Raw genomic sequence first — 22,784 nt, 5'->3', positions numbered from 1 at the left:
CTAGGTGGCGTAGTTTTTTTATTATAATTCAATGACATGTTTTCTGGGACACCCTGTATAGAGTGATGCACAGTACCCCTGACAAATGCTTCAGATACACTCACGTTTCGAATATGAGCGCGCTTCTATAGCCATGGCGGCTTCAACCGGTTTCAGCGCCTTCAACCTCCAACACACAAACAAATCAAACTACAAAGCAGGCAAGAAGTCCCCAGTATCTCAACAACGTGCAAAAAGACCGTCCGTGCAACATTCGTGTGAAAGAACAGGCCTATTAATAAACAGCACAACAAAAAAAGATGAAATTGAAATAATGGGTTCATTTTTCCCGCGGAGCTAACTAGAATGAAAGGCGTCCCACACAACAGCCAATGAGAAGTAGGAGCTACATTTTTCCGCGGAAGCACCTGAAAGAGTGAGTGACGCGGCAATGATACCCCTCAGCCCTCAGCCCTCAGGATCTCGCGTCTTGTCCTACATTCCATCCATCCATCCGTGACAAGACAATGATGCTCCTCAGGATCTAGCGTCTTGTAGTAAGCAGGAGCTCCAGGTTTTTCTCAGTGTACGAGGAATCAGGTGATGTGGTGTGAAACAGACTAAGGCAGTGTCGACAGAAGGAAGAGCGCGCAGCCTAGCCGGTATGCATGAGAATGAGAAGAAAACCAGAGATACAGGGACTCTGTTTCTCTGGTTTTCTTTATATCACAATGTAGTATCCTTGAGTTCGAGGAACGAAGGGACACGGAGGGAACAAAGAAAACGTCCCTCCCACGCAAGGACGCTGCATTCATCGAAGCACTTTCCACTTTGTGGCATTACAAATGCGTTACTCTCTCAATGGTGACACTGTATAAATATGTTGGGATACGGACTATTTGGGTATTGTCATAATGCATCCATGTGCTCCAGGTTTGTGCAACAAGGAGAACAATTTGAGGAACACCTAGAACAGCACCTCAAGGAGGAAGACTGAATTGGAGAGCAAATGATCTGAAAAAAAAAGAAAGAAAAAAAAAAAGAAACAAGCTTCAGGTAGAAAATAGTAAGTGCTATCCAGCCGTATGGCATAGTGTGCAGCATTCTTTTGGTAGCCCTCACCGTCCTGGAATGGGGCTTCACCTTTTCGTTCACTCCCCACTCTTTCCTTACGCATCCCAAACTGTACCACAGTTCCACATTTTGCAGTTTTTTCGAACTCGCGATACAAAAGCCACTTTAAAGGGATTGTGACACTTTGACAGGTGGGGTTCATAATATCGTGCACACACTGTACTATGCTCCAGAGTACTGAGGAAAAAAGAATTATTCTTCTACGTGTTGTACTTAGTGAGATACAAACCCTCGGACATACAGAAAAAGCACAGGCATCGGAGCTACCATTGGTAGCCATAAGCAGGTAGCCTCTCTCTCTCTCTCTCTCTCTCTCTCTTGGGCACACATGGCTCACGCATCACCACCTACTGAGAGGTCAGGATCCGCCAGCTTGTGCGCACTGCGGTGACAGCTTGACTGTCTTGCACGCACTGGCATCCTGCCCTCACTTCGAACTCCAACGCCAACAGTATTTCACCGCATTCTACAGATACCATGTCTCACTCCACCCAGCCCTTATACTGGGTGACACTCCTCTTGCGCCGTTTGATAATGTCATCCAATTTTTGACCATGTGTGGATTACATAGTCAGATGTAGATGTTAAGTATTGCTCCGCTTGTATCTAATATCACTGAACTCCTCATGTAAATATCTCATCCTGGATCACCTCATCGCTCACACTTGTAGATACTCACTTGTTATCGTCCGCCAAGCACGTTAGCCTGTTCACCCTCCTCTCTTTCTTATCCTGGTTCATCTCATCGCTCATACCTGTAGATAGCTTTTAACTACCACACACTCTCACATCATCTCTCCCATAAGCATCTCTCACACTCACCGTAGTTTTGGCACTCCATGGCCTTTGTTGCCTTTGTGCCATTAAAACCATAATCTCTCTCTCTCTCCTCCTTGCTGGCGGTGACGCATGCTGTGACGTCAGAGCCGGGTTAATATGGGTATTCACGGTTGCAATAATCTGCGCTGCTTCTTCTGCCCTCTTCGCTGCATCTTCTGCCCTCTTCGCTGCAAAACTAGGAATGCAGGCGTGCATCGATGCAAAGAACCGTTTTTTTTTTTAAATGTTTGTTCTTCTGTAGAAAATGTAGCAGATGTCTCTCTTCTGCTACACTGCTTTCAGGCTGATTTGTGCTGTGTAATTAGTGGATTCGGCAAGCACCACCACCACCATCCAGAACCAACTTCCAAAAACAGAATGCGCGACAAATAGTTGACATATTCATATTCATAATATCCATATGGAGTGACTTTTTTGGGTTAAATGCCTTTCTCAGATACGGGGGGTTAAAATTGGGTGCTATTTTTTAAATCTGTAAGGGGAGAAATCGGGCGATGCTTGTGCCTTCCGGTGGTATCGGGTGTTTTTGTTTCTCCTCTTCTCCTTAATTCATTCCCTTCCTAATCTCTTTTTTTTCTTTTTTGCGGAATCATGACCTTCCAGGTAATACATGAAGGCATTTACAGTGTTGACAAACATGGGTGTATTGCTGGGAACGTAAGTGACCCACTCTTGCGTGTGTTGCACGTGGCGACTTTTGTTTGTCTTCAGTGGAAACATCACTTGAGGATTTCGTGGTTACTGGAATTCGGGGAGAAGTCGTGTTTAACTCGAATTGGTCAGCGGTCAGTTTGAGGGGGAATAACCGCGTGGAATCTGGTTTTACCCGAAAAAGTCACTCCCTAAATATCCATAGGGCATAGTGCACATTTTCACGGCACACGGCTTGACAAAACAGGGATTTTTAGTGTAAAAATGCGTGTAAATATAAAATGGAATGTATGTGTGTGCCCTTTCTAAAGTCTGAGTATGGCTATGGTGGCGCACTGCAATCATCTCACATCTTCCGAATGTCACTTGTTGAAACTAGGAAGTATTCCAATATATATATACCGGGTGTTTCAGTTAAATCCCCGGGCTCAATAATTCGCGAACGGGTGCACCAATCCACGAACTTTCTTTTTTACAAGTACAGTCGAACCCGCATATATCGAACTCGAAGGGGATCGGCAAATAATTCGATATATCGATAATTCGATATATAAAGCGTTCGTATTTTAACTGACATTCGCGTGTGCCATATTAATTACCATTTAATTGGGATAGTATGAAACAGGAGCTTACCGATTTGCATGAATGAGAGCAGAAACTGCACAAACAAAGCGGGCAACAGGACAGTTAACAACATTTATTTGGGACGGAAGAACTCCGTGAGTTGGGCTTGTCTCTTGTTGCGAGCCATGAAGTCCATTACACTATTTTCGATCTTCTCGAGGCCTCCTAAATGAGAAAGTCCAGCTCCTTCTATTGCCCCGCAGCAGCGACGAATGGTAGCGAAAGCCGAAGCGATCTCGGTGGCTGTGGGCATGACATCGTCGCCGTTAAGACCTCCCAGTGAGCCTTCATCGCCGCTTGGATCGACGTCGTCACCAGCAACGTCCGCTATGATGTCCGCATCCGTCATCTCTGCCACAACGTGCACATTGTCGTCGGCGCTTACAAAATCATGTGCCGTCAGATCAGTGGGAACGGCTTCTGGGAACTCTGCGACCTTTCGAAGCTCGTCGTCCAGAGCGTACTCGAAGTCGTCATCGTCGTCTAAGGCATCCGCACACGCCTCATCTGCAACTGCTACGAAACCCGCTTTGCGAAAGCAGTTCGCTACTGGTTCACGCTTGACGTCATTGACGTGGGATGCCGAATGCTTCTGCTACCGAAGACTTCTTTTCTCCATTCTCAACACGTCGGATGATGTCGAGCTTGGTCGCGAAGTCCAGGTTCTTCCTTTTCTTAGCGTCCATGGCTGCCTCATTCGTGCCAACTTTCAAATGGTGGCGCCTACCAAAGGAATGCTCCGACGCCAGTCGCCACTGCGCACGTCTCGGCCACGCGCTGCGCACGGCCGGCATGGACGATTCCATTGGAGGTCGCGTGCTCGGGGAAGGTAGCATGTAGCATGACGCATGACCCCGTGATTTCTCACTTCGGAGCGTGCGAAACAAAGCTCAGTGGGGTCACTAACTTCTCCCGTTGGCAGCCTGCCCTCATTTCCAACTCCTTTTCGTGTGGATGGCTTCATCCCTAATCTCCAAGCCACGCTTTGTCCTTTTCAATCGCGAAAAATGTGCGGAAGTTACTAAGGGCGCGTCATAGGATTCCAGCGGTAGTGTGATATAGCCGATGACAGCGGCACCGGCTGTTCGATATAGACGTACAGCACGCTTATACATTTACATGCTATTTTCAAGGGGATGTTTCGGATGTTCGATATAGGCGATAATTTGATATAACCGGGTTCGATATAGTCGGGTTCAACTGTATCTGTCCGATACCACCTACAAGCTGCACACCGTGTGAATGAGTGGGAGGCGCTCATTATTAAAATAAAAATGCAAATGAGTTTTGTAAAAAAGCGTAACTTCTGAAGCAGGATGCTGTCGGCATTAAAATGGGTACTACCCCTTTTGAGACCTTCAATGGACACCTTTTAGAGAAAAATCTGCCATCGAAGCAGGTCATTTGTTGCAGTAATTAATTGGTTTTGGTTTACGTATTTTTGTCGCGGCTGGTCGCGGCGCAGCGCAAAAGGACGCTCTTTCACTCCCTTATCCATCAATAAATTACGTCCTTACACTAATGAATTACACCAATGAAATACGCCCTTTTGCGCTTTGCCGCGACCAGCCGCGACAAAAATACGTAAACCGAAACCAATTAATTACTGCAACAAATGACCCGCTTCGGTGGCAGATTTTTCTCTAAAAGGTGTCCACTGAAGGTCCCAAAAGGGGTAGTACCCATTTTAATGCCGACAGCGCCCTGCTTTAGAAGATACGCTTTTTGACGAAACTCATTTGCATTTTTATTTTAATAATGAGCGCCTCCCACTCATTCACACGGTGTGCAGCTTGTAGGTGGTATTGGACAGATACTTGTAAAAAAGAAAGTTCGTGGATTGGTGCACCCGTTCGCGAATTATTTAGCCTGGGGATTTAACTGAAACACCCGGTATATTGAAGTATCACATTTGTTTTTCCAGAAGGAACCACGGCTACATGTGATATTGTCAAGAGCCCCTCCTGCCTTGCTACGGACCAATGCACACACTAAGCATGGACGACACTCCTGAGGACAGTGAGTTGTCATTTTAATTGGTACACTGTGCAGCATTTTCACATTCTGTGAGCGTACGACAACTGTTGATGTATGGTTTCAGAGCATGTTTGTTAATTTTAATTCACGAGAAATTGAATTTTCTGAATTGAACTTGGAATTTGCTAAGTCAACCTCGCACTCTTTTTGTTTCTTGTGTGCGTGTGTGTGTGTGTGTGCCATAAAGAGAAAGCGCATGGCAAATTGATGTGCACAAAAATGGCAGAGTGGGCCTGTTGGTGCACGACTGAACTAAAACTGGAGCACGAAAAATGCACGAAGAAACACACATATACCTGTCAGCTCTCCCGGATTATCTGGGAGGCTCCCAAATTCCGTTCAGTCTCCCGGTTGTACAGATGTGCCCCTCCCCCTCCCCGATAGTGCCTACCTATGACGTAGAACAGTGTCAGTGCTATTTCGAGTGCACAAAAGAAAAAAAATGCGTCTCCCCATTGCTGCGGGCAGTCTCCCGGATTTTGAGTTCGTCAGGTTGGCGGGTATGCACACGTGATTACGCTTGCTCCACTACCCGAATGGAATCCACTATCGAATTTACCCTGTCGCATTACAAAATACATCTGCTACTGCATTAATATGTGAGTGTGCGCAAACGCCTTCAGGATTTTTTCCAGGGGAGGCAGGGCAGAGTGTTTGTGGTTGTGGTTTTTACTGTATGTGATCTGCATCTAATTCTGTGTGTCGACCACGCCCACAACTACATTGTCTTGACTCAGGAACCCTACGTTTCTGGAATGTAGAGAAAAAGAAAAGAAAGAATCATAAGTTGTGATTGTGCTGCAACGGCAGTGATTACTTACTGAAGCCGAGGGGGTCCTGAATCGGAGGACCCACCCTTCCCCGTGACGACACTCGAGGTTTGTGTGCTAACGAAACAACGATTTGGTTTCGTGGTGTTTTTCTTTTCTTTTTGGCTATTACCATTGTAGTAGGAAACGTATTTCCCAGTGGAACGGAGTAAATCTGTCATGCACTCTCTGTTTACGGCACACACACACCAAAAAATGTGAGCAAATTTCCGTGCTCAATTTAAAAAATTCAATTTCTCGTGAATTAAACTTGATAAAAGTGTTTCAAAATCGGGAACGTGTCACAGTCGGGCTCCAGTAAGCTATGGACATTGATGGGCAGTACTTGAAGTACTTTTTGGGGTACTTTTACTTTACTTAGGATAATTCTGCTGAATAGTACTTTCTGCTTTACTTGAAGTACATTTTGCTTGTACTCTTGCACTACATCCTGCCCGCCACCACGGTGTTGATTATCGTGCTCACAGCACTGTCTCTCGGCTGATCTTAGCCAGTTTGCAATCCCATTGGAGCCGATCAGTGTGCCCTTGCACGTTGTTTGCTCATGCACGTAGCATCTGTGTGTGTGGTTTTCCTGAGAGGTTGTATTTGAGGGTACTTAATAAGTAACAGATTATGGTACAGATATGGATTATGGTACAGAAAGTAAAGTATTAAGGTACTTAATAAGTACCCTTACCTTACCTTAATAAGTACATTAATCTTCACATTTTACTTAAAGTATTGACCACTAGCAGGACCTTTCACTGTATTTAAAGCACATGTTTTTGCAAGCACTTAATACTTTACTTGAAGTACTTTGCCCATGACTGCCACTTGGACAGTGAAGCCTTATGGAACAACCTTGTGAACCAGGTCACAGGAATGTTTACAGCTGTGTATCCAGATGACCCAGGTGAAAAATGTTTGCACTTATGAAACAATTTCTGCTTGAAACCACTTTGAACCCCTTTGTATGTAAATGGTTCGCAAGTAGGAAGTGTTTCATAAAAACTATTTGGAATTGCAGACATTTTTCACCTGGGGACGAATGCTTTGTGGAATTTCCACGGGGACCTGCATTCTCGGGCTATGCAAATCTTATTTGGTGTCCCCGAGGAACGTTCATCGCAAGATTTTAGTAAATTGTGTACCCAGATGGCGAACGTACTACTACTGAATGTTCCCGAGGAACATGTGGCAGTGCGATTTCAGTAAACCATGTACTTGGACGGTGATGTTTCACGAAATAGGGCTGAGGAACGTGTCATAGTAAGATGTACATAAACTGTGCACTCACACGGTGGGGCCTTGTGGCTTAGGGCTGAACCCGGTAGAACCCGTTCTTACTCACGCCACCTCCCAGTCTCTGCATGGGAAGCGGCCACCTTAACCACTGTGCCACCGGAGCTGGTTATGGCTATTTCATGACACGATTGCAGTAGCACAATAGTGTGTTCTGGCATTTTAGAGTGCAGTATGTACACGTACAGGGCGTTTCACGTAACGTGAAAAAAAAGTTCTAACTGGCGACGTACTTGCTGGAGGATTGCGGGACTTTCGCCATTTGCCTTCTGGAAACTTCTGTCACCATTGAGGAAGGCTTTGGGTAATTTTTAATTGCGGGAAATTTATTTTTTCAATTGAACTTTGAAAATTGCTAGGCAAACCCCACTTTTGTTGCAGGAATATGAAGTCCTCCACGGATAACTGCAGACGCAGCTAAAACTATTCACAGTATCGCGACAGAAACAGTAAAAAAAAAATTAGTAAAAATTCCGCTTTAGCCCCGCCTGGTTGTTTTTCGCAAAGAAGCACTTGTGAAATGTGCGTCTAGAAGAAGTGTCCCCGCCTTCATTTGTTTTGCCTTCTTTGTGATAGGACAGTTGTCAGGAGCATGAAGGTCAAAGCGGGGGTAACGAAGGTAAAAGAAGAGGCAGGAGCAGTTCCTCCTCTCCCCGCTCCTTCCGAGGCGGGGCTAAAGCGGAATTTTTACTAATTTTTATAGACTATATCTCTTGCGACAAAGTGCATAATTTTTCGTTGAGACCGCGGTTATCCGTGGAGGACATCATATTTCTGTAAAAAAATGTGAGGCTCACTTGGCAATTTTCAAAATTTGATTGAAAAAAAATTAATTTCCCAGAATTAAAAATTGTCCAAAGCCTTACTAAATGGTGGCAAAAGTTTCCTGAAGACAATTGCCGAAACAACCCACAGTCCTCAGGCGTGTACGTCGCCAGTTAGAAATTTTTATCACCTGGTCACTTTAGGTCAAACACCCTGTATAGTATAAGTTGGAATCTGATGTAACTAGAGATAGAGATTGCAGCCACTTTACTTAAAGCTTTGCAGTGCGGCTTACCCCTCCCTTTTTTGTTTTGCTTCAGAAGCAGCGGCTGGAATGTGCCACATTAAAGATGAACACAGAGACACTTCCTCAAGTGAACATCTGGTCGTAGTAGTGAAGACTGAGCCCTATGACTTCACAGTCTCGGCAGTGGAGGACAGCGTGGGACTCAGCTGTGACTCAGCCTCGGAAGGTGATACACAACTGAGTAGCAGAGCATGTGCAACGAAAGACATCTAACTGAAATTTACATGAAACCGCTGAAACCCTAGTGCAAGGGGAACACACAAAGAAGGGCAGACGACACAGCACTTTTTCTGCGTTCCTCTTGCACTAAGCTTTTATCAGTTTTATGTAAATGGACCACCCAAATTTTTAATACTTTTTAAAAGTGACTGATATGCCCTTTAGTACAGTAAAGCCCCGAAAACTCGGAAGTCGTAAAAACCGGAAAAAAACGTTGAGCGGGAGTAAGCGGGGTTTCGAGTTAAGCGAATAGCGAAAATTACGTTACCACAGTGTTACCACAACGTACTACGTTATGAAACTTAAAAAAAGAAAAAAGAAGAATGCATTCCTACAGTAATAGGGCTTGTGAACAATTCAAAACCATTCACACGACATGCTCTATAGATACATGACCGTCACACTCTCTGCTTGCCGTCAATAATTTGTCAAATTCTGACAAAAGTGCCTTACGGTATCTAAAAACATGCAGAGACATCATTATCAGAGCAGCGGATAAGGGCAGTGGTGTAGTAGTACTTAACGCATCGGATTACATAGCAGAAGCAGAACTGACAACTGAATGACTCGACGTTCTACAGGGCCACTTATGATGATCCCACTCAGTGATTCATCCAGACCCCCCTACACCCCTTAACACCCCCCAAATGTTCACTGATACACCCCTAACTTTTTCACCTGTGTTCCCCCTACAGGGGGTGCCCATGCAGTTTCAGCTTTTGACACACGTAGTTAATGATATGTTAAGCTGTAATGGCGTAACTATAATAATGACCCCACCCCCCAATTTTTTCCGACACGCCTTCATGCTTCCTGATCCCACTTGGTCGTTCTGTGTTCTCATTAATAACAAAATCAACGAACTGGCCAACACCAACGTTATTCCCTCCCCACATTTCTAAATTTTCGCGTCCTGAGAATGTTAGACCGGGCAGTTTTTATCTTATTAAAGTTCCCAGAGAAAACAATCCCGGAAGACCCATTATTTGTGGGACTAACGCCTCTAAGGAAAAACTAGCATTAGTTGTTGACTAGTGCTTGAAACATATTCCACCACTCCTTCCATCCTATGTCAAAGATACGAATGATTTCCTTTCCAAAATTAACGCAATTCAGGATAAATTTGCTAATAACAGTAACATCTTCTTAGCCGCTATGGATGTTGTGTCGTTATACGCAAACATCCCTCATGACGAAGGCCTTTTAGCAGTTCATGCTTTTCTTGATACTCACCCCTATGAAATCCTTCCCGTCTCTGCCATCATTCCTCATTTAGAGTTAGTCCTTACTTGCAATAACTTTCATCTTTAACAACCAGCATTCCATCCAGATTCATGGCACAGCCATGGGGTCTCGTGTTTCCCCTAACTGCGCCAATTTGTTGATTGGTCAGTTTGAAACTTTAGCGATGGATTCGTTCCCCTTTCATTCCCCTCCTTTTCCTTCGATTCATTGATGACATCTTGATTCTCTAGTCTGGTGGTGAATCAACTTTGCAGTGGTTGTTTGATCATTTCAATGCTATCCATGACAAGATCAAATTCCCATGTTATTAGTCTACAAGATCAATAAACTTTCTTGATGTGACAGTTGCCTTCGAGTTTGGTCGGCTTACCACAAACCTCTACGAGAAAACTACTGATAGGCGACAATATCTTCACTATGACAGCTACCATCCCAACAACCAAAAAAGAAATATACCATATGGCCAGTTTCTAACCCTTAAGCGAATCTGTTCAGAAAATGATGATTTTATTAAACACGCTCAACAAATGTCTTTTGTAGGGCTGTGCGAATAGTGATTTTCAAGTTCGAATCGAATACGAATCGAATATGGAGTACCACCGAATCGAATACTGAATATATTCGAATCGAATACGAATAATCGATGCGTAGAACACAAAGATTTTACTTTTATTGAAGCAAGGTAGGCTACACAGAACACTCAAAGAGTATTTCCATTCAAAAACACCAGCTGCTCCACATGCTCTGGCAGCAGGTCAGTGCGACGATCTGTAACTGTGTTGGAGCATGCAGAAAACAGTCTTTCACTGGCAACCTGGGTTGCAGGTATTGACAGATATTTTTGGGCTGCCTTACACAATCTTGGGTACCTCTTTTGCCCTACTTCTCTCCACCACGTAAGTGAGTTGTTCACCCTAGGCAGGAGCGATGATCCAAGGTAGTCAGCAACTTCTTCTGTAGTGTCCGTTCCAGGTGAGGATGCTCCCTTTCTAGTTGCCAACTCCTCAAACACTTCCCACACAGTTGACTTGCCTCCGGGTGTCGCACTTGTCTGTGCCACAGCTGTGTCTTGGGGACGAAGAGTTTCCACTGATTCTTTTTCAACTTCTGTGCATAACAGAACTTTCGCATAGTTCTTTTCTGATCCTGTCTCAAAACACACGTCCTTAAATCTCGGGTCAAGAAGTGTTGCAAGAATGCACAGGGGAGTCATTTTGTAGTCCGGACACCTTGTTTTCAGTGACTTTACGACGTTTCTGGCAAACATTATGGTGTCTGCTTCTGACTTATCCAATACTCTTTCAGGGAAGGTCTGCACACAGTGCAGCAGGGGAATGACCTCAGATAGTGTGGGGTACTTTGCTGAGCATGCTAAAGTAGCTGAGACGTAGCTGTCACCTGCACGTGATGTCCAGCTGTCACTTGTGATGCTATACCAGCACGGCGATCTTTCCAAAACAGCGAGCAGTTCGTCCTGCAGGCGTTGTTTCGCTTCTTCGTACATCTTGGGTATGACCGATCTTGAGAACGTAGTACGCACAGGAACGTTATATTCGGGAGCGAGTAAGTCCAGGAGACTGCGAAATCCAGGCTCGTCGACGATGCTGTATGAATGCATCCCACGTACGATGAACGATGCGATTCTCCCAGTTATCCTTCGTGCACGTGGAGAGTCTGGCGATAGTTTCGGTTTGAAGGCACTGAAAGACGCGATGTCATTCTCTGCGGGTCGCCTTTTTACGGCAGGTTCGGATGTCGTCAGTTGGTCCTGGGCTTTCAAAGCTCTTAAACTGAGTGGGGTGCCGTTTTAAATGGTTCACCAGTGTGGTTGTCGTCCCCGTTGGAGTCTTCAACAATGAGCCGCAGGCTAAACACTTCGATGCACTATCGCGGGGGTCAAAAAAGTTCCAAATCACGCTTCTGCGTGCCTCTTCAGGGCCGCTGGAGGTTGCCATTTGCTTCAGGTACAGTGCTGGACAAATGTTTACGGAACGCGCGAGCGGCCTATTTTCTCTGGGCAGAGACACCCTAGCGACGAGCGGAAGCGGGCGAGTCCACTCGTTCAGAGGGATGGAAGATGGAAGAGTGCGCTTGTGGCGACCCGCCGTGGTAGCAGTGGTAACTTGGCTTTTCAGTGTAACGGACGCCAAATGGTTTCGTTTTCGGCCTCCTGCACCGAGCACGATTGGCTATCGCGAAAAGGAAGTCTCTCCGCTATCGGATAGATAACAGGGCGCTAAGATGAATTGAGGTGACAACGGGCTGCAGTGCCTAGTTTTTCTTGTTTTTTATTAGACAAAAACAGAAGAAAAGAGCGTGTATCCTTGAACACACACACTAACAAAAAAAAAAGAAGCGGGGAGACGATACTGTTTCAATACTTTGTCGGCCCCCCTTTCGCAGCAATAACTGAGGCCATGCGCACAGGAAGGGAAGTATATAGTCGACGGACAAGGTCCACGTCTTCACGTAGCAAGGATCACTCTGCTTTTATAAATTCCTAGAGTGCGTCCTTGCTCCTTGTAGGCGTCCGTCTCTTGCTCATCCTATTCTTCAGGATGCCCCAAACGTTTTCGATTATGTTTAAGTGTGAGCTCTGCGCAGGCCATGGCAGCTGCATTACGCTGAGGTCGTCGAGAGGACGCTGCTCCCCTATGCTCTGGACGGGACGTTCCCGGATGGGTGCTACCATTACCAGCATGATGGCAGCTCCTTCTATCGTAGTAAAACTGTCCGACGCCTTCTCGACGACCTCAGCGTAATGCAGCTGACATGGTCTGCGCAGAGCCCGGACTTAAACATAATCGAAAACGTCTGGGGCATCCTGAAGAATAGGATGAGCAAAAGACAGGCGCCTACGAGGAGCGAGGACGCACTCCGCGAATTTATAGAAGCAGAGGGGTCCTTGGTACGTGAAGACGTGGACGTTGTTCGTCAACTATACGCTTCCCTTCCTGTGCGCGTGTCCTCAGTTATTGCTGCGAAAGGGGGTCGACAAAGTATTCAGACACTATCGCCTCCCCCGCCTCTTTGTGTGTGTGTTCAAGGGTACACGCTCTTTTCTTCTGTTTTTGCCTAATAAAGAAAGAAAAGAAAAATACTAGGCACTGCGGCCCGTTGTCACCTCAATTCATCTTAGCGCCTTGTTATCTCTCCGATAGCTGAGAGACTTCCTTCCCGCGATAGCCACTCGCGCTCGGTGCAGTAGACTGAAAACGAAACCATTTTGGCGTTCGTTACACTGGAAATCAAAATTACCACTCCTACCACGGAGGGTCGCCACAAGCGCACTCTTCCATCCCTCTGAGCGAGTGGACTCGCCTGTTTCCGCTCGCCGCTAGGGTGTCTCTGCCCAGAGAAAATACGCCGCTCGCGCGTTCCGTAAACTTTTGTCCAGCACTGTACAAAGCTGCATAAAGCAGGACACACACGCGTCCCAGTGTGAACGCTGTTGTTCTTCCTCGGCGCGTTCGTCTCCACCGCGAACCATCCATGCTACAGCCTGCCTGAAGCTCCAGCCGCCCCGGTGCGGTGCCAGGCGGTGCCCGAGAACAGAAAAAAACTTCGCGCATGCGCACAGCGATCACTTCTCCTCGGTTTGACACGCCGTGCAGATCACGTGCGTTTCCTGTCTGCACTCGTGAGCGCTGGTGAGCGCGTTCTTTCCCCAGACAGGGAGGGATAACGCGGTTGAAACTGGGCGGCTTGGCGTGTTCCACGATTGTGGATAGGCCGAATGCATTGGAAGGGAGCCAACCCCGTCGGACGCGTGGTGACTTACGTAGTAATCCCGCGACCGCGATATTCGAAAGAAAACTCGAATATTTTCGAATATCACTATTCGATTCGAACGCCGAATCGAATACAGCACTATTCGATTCGATATTCGAAATTTTCGAATATTCGCACAGCCCTAGTCTTTTGGCTTTCAAAATGAAATTATCCCACTCAGCTCGTTCATGCCTCTTTCGCTAAATCTTCCACAGTAAACAGGGCGTCTTTATTCACTCCTGGCCCCAAAAGTGACAGAGATGAAGCAATTCTCGCCACCAGATACCATAAGGCACTCGTTAATACTAATTCCATTCTTAAACGACACCTTAATATTCTTCATGGTGATGACAGGTTGAGAGAAATATTCCGATCCCCTCCAAAAGTTGCTTTTCACAGATCCAGTACCTTACATAATATTCTCACTTTTTGTACGACTCAGAACAAGCCTGGTTGTTATTCATGCGGTGCCACGCGCTGCCATACTTGTAAGTTTATCCTACCATGTGCTATTGCACTAAGCACAGTTTCTGATTTTGTTTTCAAAATACAGTAAAAGCTCGTTAATTCGAATTTCACGGGGACTAGAAAAAAGTTTGAATTAACCGGAGTTCGAATTAACGAATGTACAAGAATATGGAGACGTACTCAGCGCCGGCAATACCGGTAGCGGCAGTTTATTTTGAAAAAAAGTCAGTGATCATGCTCTGCTTCTTTTCCTTGAGCACAATCGCTGACAAATTTTGCTCGAGCGCGTGAAGATGACCCAATGAGCTTTCTGCGTTTTCTTCACAAGAGAAAAAGAGACGCGCAACGTTGAGCGCCTCCATCACCTGCGACGCAGACGGGCGCACTGGTGGGTCCTCCTCGTCATCGTCGTCGCAAATGTCCGTAGCCGCGTCCTCGCTGCCGACAACCTCGGAAATGATGTCATCGTCGGTCAGTGCACCGCAGACAGCCACACCACAATCCGCATCGACGTAATCACTGAAGTTCACATCATGGAGCGCCTCAGGCAGCACGTCGCTGACATCCTCACAAGCCACCTCCGGCGCAGCAGCACTGTCAGAAGCCTCCGTGTCGGCAACAACAAATCCGCAATGTCTGAAGCAGTTCGAGATCGTTGCCGCAGTAACCTGTTCCCACGCTCGAGCTAGCATATGCATGGCAGAGAGCAGGTTAGCTGTGTAACTTCCTGGGCACAATATCATGCGCTCCAGGATATGCCGCCTGTAGAAGGACTTGACGTTTTTGATGATACCCTGGTCCATCGGCTGCAGGGCTGCTGTCGTGTTGGCAGGCAGGAAGGCAAGCTCAATTGACTTGAGCTCAACATCCACCTTGTGAGCGGAACAATTGTCCACAATCAATAGCACGCGCCGTTTCTGCAGCTCGAACTTTCTGTCAAGCTTCTTGAGCCACCACTTGAACAATTCACCGGTCATCCACGCCTTCGAATTGGATGTGTATTCTGTAGGAAGGGTGCGGATGTTTTTAAAACACCGTGGCTTCGACGACTTCCCGATGACAAACAGCGGAAGCTTTTCCGTGCCACTCATATTGGCTCCAAGCAGCACAGTCACGCGTTCCTTGCTCCTCTTGCCGCCTGCGCAGTCGTCGCCCTTGTACGTTATCGTCTTTTCCGGCAGCAGTTTGAAAAACAAAGCGGTTTCATCCGCGTTGAAGACGTCATGTGGGGAATACCTGGCCAGATAGTCTTGCAACTGCCCCCTCTGCCACGTGCTGCATGTTTCCTTGTTAACTTCTTTAGCTTCGCCACTGATTGTCTGGAAAACCAGGTTATGCCTTTCTCGGAAGCGCTGAAACCAACCTTCAGATGCGGCGAAATCAGCGTGGTTTAAGCGAAGCGCAAAGTCAGTTGCCTTCGCCATGATGATTGGACCGCTGAGTGGGATGTCTCTGCTTCTCACGTCCTTTATCCACGTGAGAAGGGCACGCTCCAAGTCCGGGTGCTTAGCAGTCCTTAGACGTTTCCTGTCGGAAGCAAATGCTTCGGCTTCGTATGCCTCTTCAATGGTTCGTCTGTTTCGAACATAGGTAGACAACGTGCTCCTTGGGATGTCGTGCTTCTTGGCTATCTCCAGCTTCGATAACTTGCCTTCGTCGACTTCACGCAGAATCGAGATTTTGTCCTTCAGCGTCTTGGCGCGGTATTTTCCTCTTTCCGACGACGGCATGACGAATGCAAAACCACGTGCTCCCGCGCGCACACACACAAAAAAAGAAAAATGCTGACGATCACCTGGGGAGTGGGGAAGGAGGCTCGACGATCAGCGGCGTGGAAACAGTAGCAGCAGCACGAGAGATCACGGGACAAGAAAGAAGGAAAATGAAGAGGGCAATCTCTTGTTTACGGCGACGCCTGTCCGCCGCCGGCGAAAACTTAGAAATCCTACTTTTTTGCGCGCGCGTGAGGTGGCGCTCAGTTCGAATTATCCGCAGCAGGCGCGGTTCGCGTGCGAATTAACGAGCGGCGTTTTACATGCGTGTCTATGGGGAGTTGGCGGGACCGTGAATGCTGGTTCGAATTATCCGATAATTCGAATTAACGAGTGGTGAATTAACGAGCTTTTACTGTACACCAATCCCTCCATTGTAATTCATCCAATGTATGTTATATAATATTCTGCTACAAATGTAATGTCCAATACGTTGGGGAGACCTGTAAGGTAGCACAGAAGTCATTTTTAACACCCTGTTCTCTTCCTATAAAACTGTTAAGTAGGCCAGTAAGATGCACCATGCGAAGTAATTCTCACCACAGGGTCATAATTATTGCAGAACTTGAATTTAAAGTACGCCGCAAAAAGCGACCGTGCGCAACTGTGGCGAAGAGCAGTACCAGCCTGTTATCTGCCTGGAACCTCGCGCTGACGGTATAAGGAGAACGCTCCCTGATTGTTCTAGAGAAATGCTGTCCGCTACTCCGCTGTCGTCTGCTACTCAGCTGTTCGGAGTTCTGAAAAAGCCTTTCTCCTGGCTTGGTAATGATTCGGCCGCTCCTTCTATCCCCAATTCTCCGGGAGAACTGGCAAAACTGGTTTACGGTGGCAAAGGGACAAGGCGCTGACCCCCACTGACTGGCGAACCAGAACGAGTTCTCCTTATAACATCATCAGTGACGTGGCATCATACCTTCTCCTCCTCGTAATACCCGGAGTGGCGAGTTAAGGGTGAAGGCGCGGACCCATGTTTATGTGAGTTTTTTTCCGGTAAACAAATTGCACACATCAAAACCTTCAGCGCCATTCGGTAAAATGACAGACATACTTTCATCAGACGTCTTAATCCGAAAATTTTTTGGAAGGCCTCTGTACTCCTTTAAAACCATGAGAGAGAGATTCTACGGCCATAAATTCGATATTCGTAACAATCGCCAATCTCCAGTATCCATGCATTTCAACCTTCCCGACCACAACTTTGAAAACGACCTAAGATTATTATTTTAGAATCTTGATTCAGCACCGATAGTAAACGTAACAATAAGGAATCCAATCTAATATCCAAATTCAAATCCCTTCAACCCCATGGTCTAAATCTCAGCCCTGGATCCTTGTATCAATTGATTTAATTCTTGATGCGTACACCTTCGTTTAGCTGCTCAGAAACATCTCTGAACTATACATTTTTTTCCTTGACACACACGTAATCTACCCTTCCATCCGGACAGTCCCACCTATTTCTCACACTTCTGGAGGTTGCCTTCCGCGAAGATAGTCACCATGACCTTGGTGTCCATTATGAGAGGTTCTGCCTTTCTCCTTTCCCACTGCTTTGACCCCCCAGCAGTCAAACAGTGATAAAACTGGTAGCTCTCCAGTTGTCTCTGTTTTGCATTCTTTTTCAGTGTGTACCCTCTCCCCCACTTTTTGTGGTGTCTGTGTAATGTAAACTATATATATGTATATTTGTAAGGACAAACTTCACACCTTGAACCTGATGAAGCATGGTCCCTAACGCGAAAGTTTGTATATATTAAACTAAGGAAGTTTCAGTGTTGCTTTTCGATTGTGCTACATTTAATATCGGACTTGACTTCCCCTGTTTCACCAGGATTCTGCCATAGAGAACTGTGAATAAAACCGTATCTATATCATGCTGTAGTGAAACGCGGAGAACATAAAGCACATCAAATTGTAAGAGATGATACAGGGTGCCTTTTTTTTTTCGACTCAGATTTTTCATTACAAAAAAACTAAGTTCTATAGACATGCTGTTTTCGCTTCTGTCCTCTCTGGGCAGGCGGATGTTCTTGGCCATACATTGCTCAACCGTCAAATGACTAATTACCTAACAATCGTTAATTAACCTTTTAATTATAAAAGATACGACGTTGTCCCAATGAGAAGATCAGTTCCTTTCGGTCACCTGATATCGTAGCCATTTTCAGAACAAAAATCCGTTCGGTTCACGAGAACGCGAACGGAAGTGCAGAGCTCGCGAAGATCCCTCTCGTCCTGCAGCCGAGGTCGCAAACCAGAGAGTGTGACGTCAGGATCCCATTGTGCGTGCTGCCGAAGCTGAGGCAAAACAACATAGACTCAAAGACCCTGCAGTGCCACCGATGCAGACGCATATTGGACTCAGCAGGAAGACCCTGCAGTGCGTGACGTTGAAGTGGAGGCAAAGAGGTGCAAGAGGGAAGCCAAAGTTGAAGGATCGCAAAGGGTTGCGCTATAGAGAGCCCTGCACCATTCACGGATATCCGCAGGATACTTGCGGATCGGATGCGGATGGTGCGTTTTGCTCAGCGGATCGGATGCGGATGTAAAGTGTTGTGTTATAGGGCCCTCAGTTTTCGGGTAAAACCCGATAATCCCGTTTTTACCCCCCGATTTACATCAAAATAGTTCAGGTTTAACCCGACAAAACCCGTAAACCGGGCTTGTGAAAGTGCAAACCATAAGGACTTGATGCGCACACGCGCGAACTACGGCAATCGAGCGACCGCCCTCAACTTGCTCCCGACCGCGCTGCGTCTTGCTGGTGAAGTAAACGAAACACGGCGGGCTTGGATTTGTAGACGCTTGCATGCGGGTCCGATTTCTAGCGTGAAAAATGTTCCTTTGATAGGCGCCACCATTTAAAAATTGGCTTCACCTAACACTTCCGTGTATTGCGGTCAAGCCCACTTCAACGAATGCTTAGTGTTGCTCTAAGTGTAGGTTTAGCGGAACTTTTCGATTCATTTATTTGTGTTACGGGAAAGCCATCTTTAACCTATGACATCATACACTTTGTTTCGTGATATATTAGGCTAGATTAGTGCGGCTGTGGCAGCTTGCCTCGCACTCCCAACTTCATTATCGAAGCGGCCATGGCCCTATTAATCTAACCTAGTTTCACTAAACAAACCTAAGACATCATCAACTTGGTTAGTTTAGTGATAAGTTAGATTAATGGGGCCATGACAGCTTCCCTTGTCCCTCAAAATCCGTTTCAATAATGAGCTGAAGCCGCCTTGCAGAGTGGCAACGCCAACCAAAGTAGTACCCTGGTTTCGTACCAAAAATGCCCTGTGTTTTTCACACCCAAAGAAATGTAGTCTGCTACATGAAAGCTTGTGTCAATAAGTAAGTTGAAAACTTCAGTGTTGGATTTTTGTACTTTTAGTGCTTTCCGTGGACGTCGACGAGACTCTTTCTTGTGCTGTTACCAAAAATAGCAAAGGAATCGGGGGAAAATCATGCTAAGCAGCGAAGAAACAGAGTTAAGCAAAGCTCGGCGTTCCTTGAAGTGGGTTTGCCCGCAATACACGGAAGTGTTAGGTGAAGCCAACTTCAAATCTTGTAGGGAGTATCTTGTATCAGCAAAGTACGCGGAGTAGCAGAGAGGATGCAGCAACAGCCAACGATATCCGAGGCATACCAACGCGAGCGCGAGCATGCTCTCAATACTCATCCATGGACGATGCTTTACTGAACATGCAACTTATTGTTTTATATAAACAGGGGCCCATGCAAGCCTTAGTGGTTATGCAGTGAATTATCAACCAGTCTCTTAATAAATATCCTTTCACTTAATTTCAATACTCCACAGACCGACTGCTGTGGTGTCGCTCATGATCTCGGTTGTCTCGCGGCGTAAACCCCCAATTATTAATTAATTTCAACACATAAAAGTATATTTTTTTTAAACCCGAAAATACATCACTTCTTAGTATATCACCCGATTTTACCCCGTTTGGCAGGTCCTGATTTTCAACCCGATATTTACCCCCCCGATTTTCACAAAAAATAAAACCCGAAAACTGAGGGCCCTATGTATGCTGCAGATTCAGTCGGATGCGGATAACGTGTGCGTGGATGCGGATGCCAAAAATCTCATCCACGCAGGGCTCAACTTCGCTAGGCAATTGAGGGAGAACCCATTTGGGTACAGTTGCTCAATCTGCGATCACTTCTGGTTCCAGAATGATCATACAGCACAGCTGTCGACTTGCCATGCCACTGCTTGGACTAGAACGTCCAACTGTCAACCTTACCGCATTGTCAATATTCTTCACCCACAACAAGGGAAAGGGTCTTCTTCTCTCAGTCTTCTTTATGGACCACCCACAACAGCTGTTGTTGAAACCAGTGTTACACAACCGTAGCCGTCCTGTGAATTTTCCTCCCTATATTTGACCACCAGAGGTCAAGTTATTGTTTGAAACATTGTACATAGGATTTGTTTATTTGATACTTCCTCCTGACAACAGTTATTTTTCATATTTGAATGCAATAGGAAAGTAAAGCTATAAAGTTGTACGTCAATGCCGGAGGTGTTGTCCTGCTATAGCTCCTTCATTTCGTGACTTCCCCTCCCCAGCCGTGTAGGCCAATGCGTGGTAAATATTTGTTCCTTGCTAGTTTGAGTCTCATATATTGATGCATGTGTGTTCTGTTCCTCCTTGTACTCAAAAGACTATGTTTCCTGCAGGTGCAGTGATGGAAGTGCTGCGGCAAACTGCGCCAAAACTCGGGATTTTTCTTGCGACAATGGCTGCACCAGAACACTTCGAGGCACTTCCATCACTGCTGCAGTGACATTTATGTTAATGTATACCATCAACCTGTTTCCACTCTTACTGTCCCAACAACTTTGTTGCGTGACCATGAATGGCTTATAGTCCCATTTTTACACTTTCAGAAGCAGAAGCAAGCACAGTGGGTTGCGACTCTTCAGATACAGAGCTCAACGTCAGCGTAACGGCGGTTCAGCCTCCATTCGACAACATTCTCTCAGTCACTGTGGATGTTCGACCCACGGATTCAAAGGCCGGAGACATCACTCCTTTCGAGAGGCACGAGGCAAGCGAACCCTCTGTCTGCGACCAGGAGAAGGATAGGACATTCAGGTGCAACGTATGCTTGGCTATGTGTGTTGATGTTGACCAGTTGGATGTTCACCTCGAGACTCGCGAAACTAAAACGTTTACCTGCGCGGCATGTTCTGTGATGTTGCATCAGGTGTCAGCTCTGCAAGCGCATGTGCAGCATCACATAGGCGAGAAGCCTCACAAGTCTGATCCCTGTCCTCCAGCGTTCAGCGTAAGCACAGACTTGTGTCATCCCAAGAGGACACACGTAGGAGAGAAGTCATTCAAGTGCGATCTCTGTCCTGCAGCGTTCAGCACCGGCGCACACCTGCGGCGTCACACACGGACACACACAGGAGAGAAGCCATACAAGTGCGATATGTGTCCCGCAGAGTTCTGCCTGAGCTGGCATCTGAGGTCCCACCAGCGGGTACACACGGGCGAGAAGCCCTACAAGTGCGACCTCTGTCCAACGGTGTTCAGCAGCGGCACACACCTGCGGCGGCACAAACGGATACACACAGGGGAGAAGCCATACAAGTGTGATCTCTGTCCTGCAGCGTTTAGCACTGGCACACACCTGCAGAGACACAGACGCATACACACAGGCGAGAAGCCGTACAAGTGCGATATGTGTCCCGCGGAGTTCTGCCAGAGCACAAATCTGAGGTCCCACAGACGGATACACACGGGCGAGAAGCCCTACAAGTGCGACCTCTGTCCTGCAGAGTTCAGGCGGGGCACAGACGTGTGGCGCCACATGCGGGTACACACAGGCAAAAAGCCGCACAAGTGTGATCTCTGCCCTGCAGCGTTCGGCACTGCCACACACCTGCGCCGTCACAAACAGAACAAAAGCCACACAAGGGAGACCTCTGCACTGCGGAGTTCACCTCAACCTGCGGTGTCGCGAGCTGATACAGACGGGTGAGAGAGCATACAAATGCAAGCTCGGCAGTGCAGCATTTCTCAGCCGCAGAGGCCAGCAGCTGGGCCACACGTGGATGGACACCCACGCGAACCCGTACAAGTGTAGCTTCCCACTAACCTGTGGTGTTAAGAATGACAGGTGCAGTGGTGCTCAGGGTCTAGGTGGCTGCCAAAAGGGAGAAGGTGCAAACTAACTGGTGCATGATTGATGATTAAGCAAACGAAAAACCGAGAGACACGGGACATGTAGACAGACACGAAGAAGTTCTCAAACACAGTAAAGGGTTTAATTAACATGAAGCCTCCTAGGTGGCCATGTGTGCAAAACGGGAGTTATTTAGAACGGCTCAGAATATTTGTTTAGAGCTCAGGAACCATTTTTTCTATGCTGTGAACTGTTCTCTGCTCAACTTCCTTGTTATAAACGGGGCAGCCTCTGTGCTAAACCTTACCAAACACATGGCTCCCACTGTTCCTGGTAACCCTCGAATACCCTGGAATTTGAAAATGCCATTTTCGAGGTCTGGAAAACTGTAGAATTTTCGCAGTCCTTGAAAACCCCTGATCATTTTCTTGTTCTCGTGAAGCTGCTACTGCAAAATTCAACTCATCTAGAGTCAGAACTACAGTTTCGAAACGAGAGGAATTAGCACACTTTTGGAGTAGGAATCGGCAGCAAATTAACAACACCCTCCGTCATACTGCAGTAGAATCTCGATGATATGATCACGGATGATAGGAATTTCGAGATGATACGAATTCTTTTCCGGTCCCAGCCGGAATGCCTATTCTTCCCATGTGTTCGGATGATACGAACGCGTTATCTTGCCTTTACGGATGATACGAA

At 46.7% G+C, this 22,784-nt stretch overlaps 1 protein-coding gene across 3 annotated transcripts; it reads left to right on the top strand.

Moving 5' to 3' along the window:
• Positions 1-417: 417 nt before the first annotated feature.
• On the top strand, positions 418-22,237 carry LOC135378809 (zinc finger protein 287-like). 3 transcript variants are annotated; one of them, XM_064611908.1, is made up of 5 exons: positions 418-536; positions 913-1,045; positions 5,153-5,247; positions 8,465-8,617; positions 20,839-22,237. In XM_064611908.1, exons 3-5 carry the CDS (start codon positions 5,211-5,213, stop codon positions 21,936-21,938), a joined length of 1,290 nt encoding a protein of 429 aa, XP_064467978.1. In that variant the 5' UTR covers positions 418-536; positions 913-1,045; positions 5,153-5,210; the 3' UTR covers positions 21,939-22,237. The 3 variants fall into 3 exon arrangements, with proteins under 3 accessions (XP_064467978.1, XP_064467977.1, XP_064467976.1); XM_064611907.1 differs by having other exon boundaries at positions 418-641; positions 913-1,035; XM_064611906.1 differs by having other exon boundaries at positions 418-641.
• Positions 22,238-22,784: the final 547 nt, after the last annotated feature.

The sequence above is a fragment of the Ornithodoros turicata genome, chromosome 1 (genome assembly GCF_037126465.1).
Source record: "Ornithodoros turicata isolate Travis chromosome 1, ASM3712646v1, whole genome shotgun sequence".
Taxonomy (NCBI): domain Eukaryota; kingdom Metazoa; phylum Arthropoda; class Arachnida; order Ixodida; family Argasidae; genus Ornithodoros; species Ornithodoros turicata.
This window is presented reverse-complemented; position numbering and strand designations above follow the sequence as displayed.